This window comes from Staurois parvus, unplaced genomic scaffold, assembly GCF_062004578.1.
Source record: "Staurois parvus isolate SC_StPar_1 unplaced genomic scaffold, SC_StPar_1.0 ptg001207l, whole genome shotgun sequence".
NCBI lineage: Eukaryota > Metazoa > Chordata > Amphibia > Anura > Ranidae > Staurois > Staurois parvus.
Window position 1 is genome coordinate 592,883 of NW_028319003.1, and position 11,931 is coordinate 604,813.

The following is an 11,931-nucleotide window of genomic DNA, read 5'->3' on the forward strand; positions in this document are numbered from 1 at the left end:
ACTTCACACAATTTCCCCACAAATTGCAGCTTTTCTAGTTATTATTATTATTATTGTTATTGTTATTAATAATAATAATAATAATAATAATGATTATTTGTGACATGACCGGCCATCTACCTCATTGTCCTTGTTATGTGTGGGGGCGGAGCACATGACCGGGCCATCTACCCCATTGTCCTTGTTATGTATGGGGGCGGGGCACATGACCGGACCATCTACCCCATTGTCCTTGTTATGTGTGGGGGCGGAGCACATGACCGGGCCATCTACCCCATTGGCCTTGTTATGTATGGGGGCGGGGCACATGACCGGACCATCTACCCCATTGTCCTTGTTATGTGTGGGGGCGGAGCACATGACCGGGCCATCTACCCCATTGGCCTTGTTATGTGTGGGGGCGGAGCACATGACCGGACCATCTACCCCATTTGCCTTGTTATGTGTGGGGGCGGAGCACATGACCGGACCATCTACCCCATTGGCCTTGTTATGTATGGGGGCAGGGCACATGACCGGGCCATCTACCCCATTGGCCTTGTTATGTATGGGGGCGGGGCACATGACCCGGCCATCTACCCCATTGGCCTTGTTATGTATGGGGGCGGGGCACATGACCGGACCATCTACCTCATTGGCCTTGTTATGTATGGGGGCGGGGCACATGATCGGACCATCTACCCCATTGGCCTTGTTATGTATGGGGGCGGGGCACATGACCGGGCCATCTACCCCATTGGCCTTGTTATGTATGGGGGCGGGGCACATGACCGGGCCATCTACCCCATTGGCTTTGTTATGTATGGGGGCGGGGCACATGACCGGGCCATCTACCCCATTGGCCTTGTTATGTATGGGGGCGGGGCACATGACCGGGCCATCTACCCCATTGGCCTTGTTATGTATGGGGGCGGGGCACATGACCGGCCCATCTACCCCATTGGCCTTGTTATGTATGGGGGCGGGGCACATGACCGAGCCATCTACCCCATTGGCCTTGTTATGTATGGGGGCGGGGCACATGACCGGACCATCTACCTCATTGGCCTTGTTATGTATGGGGGCGGGGCACATGATCGGACCATCTACCCCATTGGCCTTGTTATGTATGGGGGTGGGGCACATGACCGGGCCATCTACCCCATTGGCCTTGTTATGTATGGGGGCGGGGCACATGACCGGGCCATCTACCCCATTGGCTTTGTTATGTATGGGGGTGGGGCACATGACCGGGCCATCTACCCCATTGGCCTTGTTATGTATGGGGGCGGGGCACATGACCGGACCATCTACCCCATTGGCCTTGTTATGTATGGGGGCAGGGCACATGACCGGGCCATCTACCCCATTGGCCTTGTTATGTATGGGGGCGGGGCACATGACCCGGCCATCTACCCCATTGGCCTTGTTATGTATGGGGGCGGGGCACATGACCGGACCATCTACCTCATTGTCCTTGTTATGTATGGGGGCGGGGCACATGATCGGACCATCTACCCCATTGGCCTTGTTATGTATGGGGGCGGGGCACATGACCGGGCCATCTACCCCATTGGCCTTGTTATGTATGGGGGCGGGGCACATGACCGGGCCATCTACCCCATTGGCTTTGTTATGTATGGGGGTGGGGCACATGACCGGGCCATCTACCCCATTGGCCTTGTTATGTATGGGGGCGGGGCACATGACCGGGCCATCTACCCCATTGGCCTTGTTATGTATGGGGGTGGGGCACATGACCGGACCATCTACCCCATTGGCCTTGTTATGTATGGGGGCGGGGCACATGACCAAGCCATCTACCCCATTGGCCTTGTTATGTATGGGGGCGGGGCACATGACCGGGCCATCTACCCCATTGTCCTTGTTATGTATGGGGGCGGAGCACATGACCGGACCATCTACCCCATTGGCCTTGTTATGTATGGGGGCGGGGCACATGACCGGCCCCCGTTTCTCTCTCATTACCGCGTACAATATACTGCCAACAAATACTTTTTTTTCAGCCGTTTCCCAGGAGGTGGCAGCACTGCCTCAGCCACTGAATGTCAATGAGCAGTAATAGCATGGCAGGCATGGAACTACAAGGACGGGTAAGGAGAGTGCACAAGGAGTGCTGGGGTCACTGGAGTGCACAGGGAGTGCTGGGGTCACTGGAGTGCACAGGGAGTGCTGGGGTCACTGGAGTGCACAGGGAGTGCTGGGGTCACTGGAGTGCACAAGGAGTGCTGGGGTCACTGGAGTGCACAAGGAGTGCTGGGGTCACTGGAGTGCACAAGGAATGTTGGGGTCACTGGAGTGCACAAGGAGTGCTGGGGTCACTGGAGTGCACAAGGAATGTTGGGGTCACTGGAGTGCACAAGGAATGTTGGAGTCACTGGAGTGCACAAGGAATGTTGGAGTCACTGGAGTGCACAGGGAGTGCTGGGGTCACTGGAGTGCACAGGGAGTGCTGGGGTCACTGGAGTGCACAGGGAGTGCTGGGGTCACTGGAGTGCACAGGGAGTGCTGGGGTCATTGGAGTGCACAGGGAGTGCTGGGGTCATTGGAGTGCACAGGGAGTGCTGGGGTCACTGGAGTGCACAGGGAGTGCTGGGGTCACTGGAGTGCACAGGGAGTGCTGGGGTCACTGGAGTGCACAGGGAGTGCTGGGGTCACTGGAGTGCACAAGGAATGTTGGGGTCACTGGAGTGCACAAGGAATGTTGGGGTCACTGGAGTGCACAAGGAATGTTGGGATCACTGGAGTGTACAAGGAATGTTGGGGTCACTGGAGTGCACAGGGAGTGCTGGGGTCACTGGAGTGCACAGGGAGTGCTGGGGTCACTGGAGTGCACAAAGAATGTTGGGGTCACTGGAGTATACAAGGAATGTTGGGGTCACTAAAGTGCACAAGGAATGTTGGGGTCACTGGAGTGTACAAGGAATGTTGGGGTCACTGGAGTGCACAGGGAGTGCTGGGGTCACTGGAGTGCACAGGGAGTGCTGGGGTCACTGGAGTGCACAAGGAATGTTGGGGTCACTGGAGTGCACAAGGAATGTTGGGGTCACTGGAGTGCACAAGGAATGTTGGGGTCACTGGAGTGTACAAGGAATGTTGGGGTCACTGGAGTGCACAGGGAGTGCTGGGGTCACTGGTGTGCACAAGGAATGTTGGAGTCACTGGAGTGCACAAAGAATGTTGGGGTCACTGGAGTATACAAGGAATGTTGGGGTCACTGGAGTGCACAAAGAATGTTGGGGTCACTGGTGTGTACAAGGAATGTTGGGGTCACTGGAGTGCACAAGGAATGTTGGAGTCACTGGAGTGCACAGGGAGTGCTGGGGTCACTGGAGTGCACAGGGAGTGCTGGGGTCATGGAATGCACAGGGAGTGCTGGGGTCATGGAATGCACAGGGAGTGCTGGGGTCACTGGAGTGCACAGGGAGTGCTGGGGTCACTGGAGTGCACAAAGAATGTTGGGGTCAGTAGATACACTGAAAATCTTGGGGCCATTGGAGTACATTGGGTTCACTGGAGACAATGGAGACACAGGAGGCTGGGGTCACAAGAAACACTGGGGTCACTGTAGTGCACAAGGAGCGCTGGGGTCACTGTAGTGCACAAGGAGCGCTGGGGTCACTGAAGATACTGAAGCTACAGGAGACCAAGCTCATTAGAAACACTGGGGACACTGGAGTGCAGAGGGAGTGCTCAGAGAACACTGGGGTTACTGGAGACACTGAAGTCACTGGAGTGCTCAGAGGACACTGTAGACATTGGGGTCACTGGAGACACTGGGGTCACTGTAGTGCGCAGGGCACACTGGGGTCAGTGAAGACATAGGAAGGGGAGTCCTTAAAACACTGGAGACCTTGCAGGTCACTGAAGCAACACAATGCTGGAGGCACTGGAGTACTCTGAGAGCACTGAGGTCACTAGAAACACTGGGGCCACTGGAGTGCGCAAAGAGCACTGGGGTCACTGAAGATAATGGAGCCATAGAACGCTGGGCTCATTTGAAACATTGGGGTCACTGGGGACACTGGTGGCACCTGGAATAATAAAGCCACAGGAGGCTGGGGTCACTAGACTGCAGAGGGGGTGCTGGGGTCACTAGAGACACTGGAAACCCTGTGGGCACTGGACAAACTGGAAACCCTGTGGCCATTGGGGACACTGGAAACCCCGGCATCACTGAAGACACTGGAAACCCTGGGGTCATTGGAGACACTAGAAACCCTGTGGGTACTGGAGACGCTGGAAACCCTGGGGGAATTGGAGACACTGGAAACCCTGCAGGTTCTGGAGACACTGGAAACCCTGGGGGCACTGCAGACACAGGAAACCCTGGGGGCACTGGAGACATTGGAAACCCTTGAGGCACTGGAGACACTGGAAGCCCTGTGAGCATTGCAGACACTGGAGACCCTGGGGGCACTGGAGACACTGGAAACCCTGGGGGCACTGGAAACCCTGGGGTCACTGGAGTCACCGAAATGTGGTCACTTCCAGGTGGTTTGTATTTTCCTCAGATAGTCCTTTATGGTGTTCCAGATCTTCTACCCTGAGGGCCCTCTTCAGTTGGGGCCCCACACTGCCTTGGCTTTGTCACATCCCTGTGAGCACTGAAGACACTGGAAACCCTGGTGACACTGGAGATACTGGAATCCCTGGGGGCACTGGAGACACTGGAAACTCTGGGGGCACTGGAGACACTGGAAACCCTGGTGACACTGGAGATACTGGAAACCCTGGGGGCACTGGAGTACACTGGAAACTCTGGGGCACTGGAGACACTGGAAACTCGGGGGGCACTGGAGTACACTGGAAACCCGGGGGGCACTGGAGTACACTGGAAACCCTGGGGGCACTGGAGACACTGGAGTCAGCGAAATGCGGTCACTTCCAGGTGGTTTGTATTTTCCTCAGATAGTCCTTTATGGTGTTCCAGATCTTCTACCCTGAGGGCCCTCTTCAGTTGGGGCCCCACACTGCCTTGGCTTTGTCACATCCCTGTGAGCACTGAAGACACTGGAAACCCTGGTGACACTGGAGATACTGGAATCCCTGGGGGCACTGGAGACACTGGAAACCCTGGTGACACTGGAGATACTGGAAACCCTGGGGGCACTGGAGTACACTGGAAACTCTGGGGCACTGGAGTACACTGGAAACCCGGGGGGCACTGGAGTACACTGGAAACCCGGGGGGCACTGGAGTACACTGGAAACCCGGGGGGCACTGGAGTACACTGGAAACCCTGGGGGCACTGGAGACACTGGAGTCACCGAAATGCGGTCACTTCCAGGTGGTTTGTATTTTCCTCAGTCCTTTATGGTGTTCCAGATCTTCTAAACCTGAGGGCCCTCTTCAGTTGGGGCCCCGCACTGCCTTGCCTTTGTCACATCCCCCACCTGCTGCCACATACTGGACAGGGCCTGTCTGATGACCTGAAAGTCTGACTACAGCAGACCACGTGACGTGTGCCGAGGCCGGTGCCCACTACTGACACAGAGGGGCCACGTTCCTCGTATTCTCGGTGATGAGGGAATAATAACACGGAATTGTATTGTTCAGTCCTATGAATGTTATCAGCAACCAATCCCCACCCCCCTCCCCCGCTCTCCCCACCCCTCCCCCGCTCTAATTCATTCTGTACCACAACTGATAACAGAGAACTTTTATTTGTATTTAATCAGAAAACAGGAAGTTGAGAGAGGAACCGACCCGAGATCCGGAACGCATCATTCAACTGTCCTCAAGAGTCCGTCCAGAACTGATCATTTATGTGTTCCGTGTATGCTGGAACATTATTCACACCTGCTGTGCCCATTATGTGGGGTTCCCACCATCCCTGTGCCCATTATGAGGGGTTCCCACCATCCCTGTGCCCATTATGAGGGGTTCCCACCATCCCTGTGCCCATTATGAGGGGTTCCCACCATCCCTGTACCCCCTCTGTGCCCATTATGAGGGGTTCCCACCATCCCTGTGCTGAATTACTGGGTCTGTACATCCACTGTGCCCATTATGAGGGGTTCCCACCATCCCTGTACCCTTGCTGTGCCCATTATGAGGGGTTCCCACCATCCCTGTGCCAAGTTCCCGGGTCTGTACACCCTCTGTGCCCATTATGATGAGTTCCCACCATCCCTGTGCTGAGTTCTCAGGTCTGTACACCCCCTGTGCCCATTATGAGGGGTTCCCACCATCTCTGTGCTGAGTTCCCGGGTCTGTACACCCGCTGTGCCCATTATGAGGGGTTCCCACCATCTCTGTGCCGAGGTCCCGGGTCTGTACACCCGCTGTGCCCATTATGAGGGGTTCCCACCATCCCTGTGCTGAGTTCCCGGGTCTGTACACCCGCTGTGCCCATTATGAGGGGTTCCCACCATCTCTGTGCTGAGTTCCCGGGTCTGTACACCCGCTGTGCCCATTATGAGGGGTTCCCACCATCCCTGTGCTGAGTTCCCGGGTCTGCACATCTGCTGTGCCCATTATGAGAAGTTCACACCATCCCTGTGCTGAGTTCCCGGGTCTGCACATCTGCTGTGCCCATTATGAGGGGTTCCCACCATCCCTGTGCTGAGTTCCCGGGTCTGTACACCCGCTGTGCCCATTATGAGGGGTTCCCACCATCCCTGTGCTGAGTTCCCGGGTCTGTACACCCGCTGTGCCCATTATGAGGGGTTCCCACCATCCCTGTGCTGAGTTCCCGGGTCTGCACATCTGCTGTGCCCATTATGAGGGGTTCCCACCATCCCTGTGCTGAGTTCCCGGGTCTGCACATCTGCTGTGCCCATTATGAGGGGTTCCCACCATCCCTGTGCTGAGTTCCCGGGTCTGCACATCTGCTGTGCCCATTATGAGGGGTTCCCACCATCCCTGTGCCCATTATGAGGAGTTATTACTGTCCATGCCCTATCTCTATGGCTGTCCGGCTCTATCTATATGAACCCTGGAGGACACGTCTTGGTGGTCATGTAACCAGCAGATGTTTGTCCTTTGTACAATGTATGACAACAGGAAGGAAGGATTCCCTCCACGTCTCCATAGATGTTTGGTGGAGGACGGTATGAGACGTTCGGGTCTCCATCTGCCTCCTTGTCTCATGAGCTGGTCGTTGGTGATTCTGGTAGAGATGATGGTAAGTAGAGGTAAGTGGCCAATCTGGTGAGATTATGGACAGACCAGAAGACGGGGAGCCAGGATGAAGCTACACTTATCATACTGTTCACAAAGCTTCGCCGTCCCCGGAGATCGGAGGGTCCATCTGTCCACCATCGGCCTCCCTACCTGACCCCAGCAATGTCCACCATCGGCCTCTCTACCTGACCCCAGCAATGTCCACCATCGGCCTCTCTACCTGACCCCAGCAATGTCCACCATCGGCCTCTCTACCTGACCCCAGCAATGTCCACCATCGGCCTCTCTACCTGACCCCAGCAATGTCCACCATCGGCCTCTCTACCTGACCCCAGCAATGTCCACCATCGGCCTCTCTACCTGACCCCAGCAATGTCCACCATCGGCCTCTCTACCTGACCCCAGCAATGTCCACCATTGGCCTCTCTACCTGACCCCAGCAATGTCCACCATCGGCCTCTCTACCTGACCCCAGCAATGTCCACCATCGGCCTCTCTACCTGACCCCAGCAATGTCCACCATCGGCCTCTCTACCTGACCCCAGCAATGTCCACCATCGGCCTCTCTACCTGACCCCAGCAATGTCCACCATCGGCCTCTCTACCTGACCCCAGCAATGTCCACCATCGGCCTCTCTACCTGACCCCAGCAATGTCCACCATCGGCCTCTCTACCTGACCCCAGCAATGTCCACCATCGGCCTCTCTACCTGACCCCAGCAATGTCCACCATCGGCCTCTCTACCTGACCCCAGCAATGTCCACCATCGGCCTATCTACCTGACCCCAGCAATGTCCACCATTGGCCTCTCTACCTGACCCCAGCAATGTCCACCATTGGCCTCTCTACCTGACCCCAGCAATGTCCACCATCGGCCTCTCTACCTGACCCCAGCAATGTCCACCATCGGCCTCTCTACCTGACCCCAGCAATGTCCACCATCGGCCTCTCTACCTGACCCCAGCAATGTCCACCATCGGCCTCTCTACCTGACCCCAGCAATGTCCACCATCGGCCTCTCTACCTGACCCCAGCAATGTCCACCATCGGCCTCTCTACCTGACCCCAGCAATGTCCACCATCGGCCTCTCTACCTGACCCCAGCAATGTCCACCATCGACCTCTCTACCTGACCCCAACAATGTCCACCATCGGCCTCTCTACCTGACCCCAGCAATGCCACCAATGGAGTTCCAATCCCCTCCATATCATGTGATTCCGGTGTTCCAATCCCCTCCATATCATGTGATTCAGGTGTTCCAATCCTCTCCATATCATGTGATTCAGGTGTTCCAATCCCCTCCAATCATGTGATTCAGGTGTTCCAATCCCCTCCATATCATGTGATTCCGGTGTTCCAATCCCCTCCCAATCATGTGATTCAGGTGCTCCAATCCCCTCCATATCATGTGATTCAGGTGTTCCAATCCTCTCCCTATCATATGATTCAAATGTTCCAATCCCCTCCATATCATGTGATTCAGGTGTTCCAATCCCCTCCAATCATGTGATTCAGGTGTTCCAATCCCCTCCATATCATGTGATTAGGGTGCTCCAATCCCCTCCATATCATGTGATTCAGGTGTTCCAACACCCTCCCAATCATGTGATTCAGGTGTTCCAATCCCCTCCATATCATGTGATTCAGGTGTTCCAATCCCCTCCATCTCATGTGATTCAGGTGTTCCAATCCCCTCCATATCATGTGATTCAGGTGTTCCAATCCCCTCCCAATCATGTGATTCAGGTGTTCCAATCCCCTCCCAATCATGTGACTCAGGTGTTCCAGTCCCCTCCATGGACACAGGTGTACACAATCAAGCCCCTAGGCATGCAGACTGCTTCTATAAACATTGGGGAAAGAATGGGTCGCTCTCAGGAGCTCAGAGACCTGGTCTACCGGGGTTATCCCTGAGGATAAGGTAAGTATTCTATGCTGTATGTCTATGGTGATGGGTCTACTGGGGTTATCTCTTACCCACTCACAGACCTCTCAGTCCATCTCCCAAAGGATCAGATGACCACTTACCCACTCATAGACCTCTCAGTCCATCTCCCAAGGGATCAGATGACCACTTACCCACTCACAGACCTCTCAGACTACCTCCCAAGGGATCAGATGACCACTTACCCACTCACAGACCTCTCAGTCTACCTCCCAAGGGATCAGATGAGCACTTACCCACTCACAGACCTCTCAGTCTACCTCCCAAGGGATCAGATGAGCACTTACCCACTCACAGACCTCTCAGTCCATCTCCCAGGGGATCAGGTGAGCACTTACCCACTCACAGACCTCTCAGTCCATCTCCCAGGGGATCAGGTGAGCACTTACCCACTCACAGACCTCTCAGTCCATCTCCCAAGGGATCAGACAACCACTTACCCACTCACAGACCTCTCAGTACATCTCACAAGGGATCAGATGACCACTTACCCACTCACAGACCTCTAAGTCTACCTCCCAAGGGATCAGATGAGCACTTACCCACTCACTGGCCTCTCAGTCCATCTCCCAAGGGATCAGACGACCACTTACCCACTCATAGACCTCTCAGTCCATCTCCCAAGGGATCAGATGACCACTTACCCACTCACAGACCACTCAGTTCATCTCCCAAGGGATCAGATGACCATGTACCCATTCACAGACCTCTCAGTCCATCTCCCAATGGATCAGATGAGCACTTACCCACGCATAGACCTCTCAGTCCATCTCCCAAGGGATCAGATGAGTACTTACCCACTCACAGACCTCTCAGTCCATCTCCCAAGGGATCAGATGACCACTTACCTTCTCACAGACCACTCAGTTTATCTCTCAAGGGATCAGATGACCATTTACCACTCTCAGACCTCTCAGTCCATCTCCCAAGGGATCAGATGACCACGGACCTACTCACAGACCTATCAGTCCACCTCCTAAGGGATTAGATGACCATTTACCTGTTCAGAGACCTCTCAGTCCAGCTCCTAAGGGATCAGATGACCACTTACCTTCTCACAGACCTTTCAGTCCACCTCCCAAAGGAATTAGATGACCACTTACCACTCATACACCTCTCCCTCCACCTCCAGAGTTATCAGTCAAGCAATGAGCCACCCCCAGACTTCGCACTCCACCTCCGGAGAGATCAGCCCAGCAATGACCAACTCATAGACATCTCACACATAAAGTAGGACGTAAATGCTTTTGTAACCAGAAGAAATTCCTCTGCTCTGGTGGTTTGGTCTCAGTCTACAACATGTCAATCTACAAAGAATAAAAGACAAAAACATTCTCACACCATCAAGTGATTTTAATGGCTAAATAAAAAATTAGAGGAGAGAAATACATCTTGCTATTGGGAAATAACACGGAAGGCCTATTCTCAATAGAAAGACCATTTTTGGGGGTTGAGTGAGTCAGAAGGTCTATCCCTTCCTCATTCTACTTAGTATGAGCATTTGTCTTTGTTGGGGAGATGTTCAATGTTCTATCCAAAAAAAATCAAAAGTTTTGGTTTGGGTTAGGCTTTAAAAGAAATCAGGAGACTGTTTCAGGAAACATTTGACCACCCTCTCTCGTATTTGCCTGGTTCTTACACCGTACACCAAAGGGTTCAGCACGGGGGGGATGATAAGGTAGGAGTTGGCCAGCAGGATGTGTGTATGGTGAGGGACGTTCTTCCCAAATCTGTGCACCAAGGATGAGCAAAGGATTGGTGTGAAAAATGCCAGGATGGCACAGACGTGAGAAGTGCATGTCCCGAAAGATTTCAAGCGAGCCTTAACACTTAGCTTCAGAAGGGCTCGAAGGATCATCACATATGAGAAAGCGATGAACACTGAATCCATACCCAACACAAGGAAGCCAATGACCATGCCAAGATGGTTGTTGAATGAGACGTCACCGCAAGCCAGCCTTACCACCGCCATGTGTTCGCAGTATGAGTGGAAAATGACATTACTGGTGTACAGGTGGAGTCTCTGAGCCAGAAGAGGAAGTGGAAGGATGTAGACCACCCCACGCAGGACCGCTAATACTCCACTAATAATAATAACACTTGGGGTCACTGTGACAGAATACCGTAGAGGGTTGCATATAGCTACATATCGATCGTAGGCCATGGCTACAAAGATTCCTGACTCAATGGTAGAGAACGAATGTAGAAAGAACATCTGAAGAAAACACATATGGTAGTCAATCTCAATCTGATTGAACCAGAAGATGCAAAGGAGCTTTGGCACGGTGGAATTGGCCAATATGATGTCAACGAAAGCAAGAATGGTGAAATAGATGTACATGGGCTGGTGGAGACTGACGTCCAAGAAGATGATGAGCAGGACGACGTAGTTCCCAACGATGGCAAACAGGAACATTGAGAAGACGGGAACAGAGATCCAGACATGGAGGTATTCCAGACCAGGGATACCCAACAAAACGAAGGAAGATGGGTAGAAGCAGCTTTCATTGACCGTCGCCATTGTAGATTTCAAACATTACTTCCTGGAAAGAGAAGAAATAATGAGGTGCTAAGAAATGAGGTCAAAGATTATGACATAAGTCAAGCTTGCTAATAAAGGTTTGAAGATAAATCCAGGATAAAAATGAATACATTAGAATAGCTAGTGACCTGCGTCTGCTTTTTGGACATGTGGATGTACACAAAGGTTTTCAGGAGACAAGGCCCAGTTTTGATAATGGTGGTGCTTGGATACAAGCTGGTCATTGTCTACCCAGCCGTGACCCTCAGCCGTCAACAAGATGTCCAAATCTAACCCAAGCACTCCACTTCTGAGCCCACAGGATATAATTGCTA

General features: G+C 53.5%; 1 protein-coding gene across 1 annotated transcript; it reads right to left on the reverse strand.

The window, feature by feature from the left end:
- Positions 1–10,407: 10,407 nt before the first annotated feature.
- Positions 10,408–11,596, reverse strand: LOC149438202 (olfactory receptor 52M1-like). Its single transcript, XM_089660157.1, has one exon. It carries the CDS (start codon positions 11,594–11,596, stop codon positions 10,646–10,648), a length of 951 nt encoding a protein of 316 aa, XP_089516283.1. The 3' UTR covers positions 10,408–10,645.
- Between the last annotated feature and the right edge of the window lie 335 nt (positions 11,597–11,931).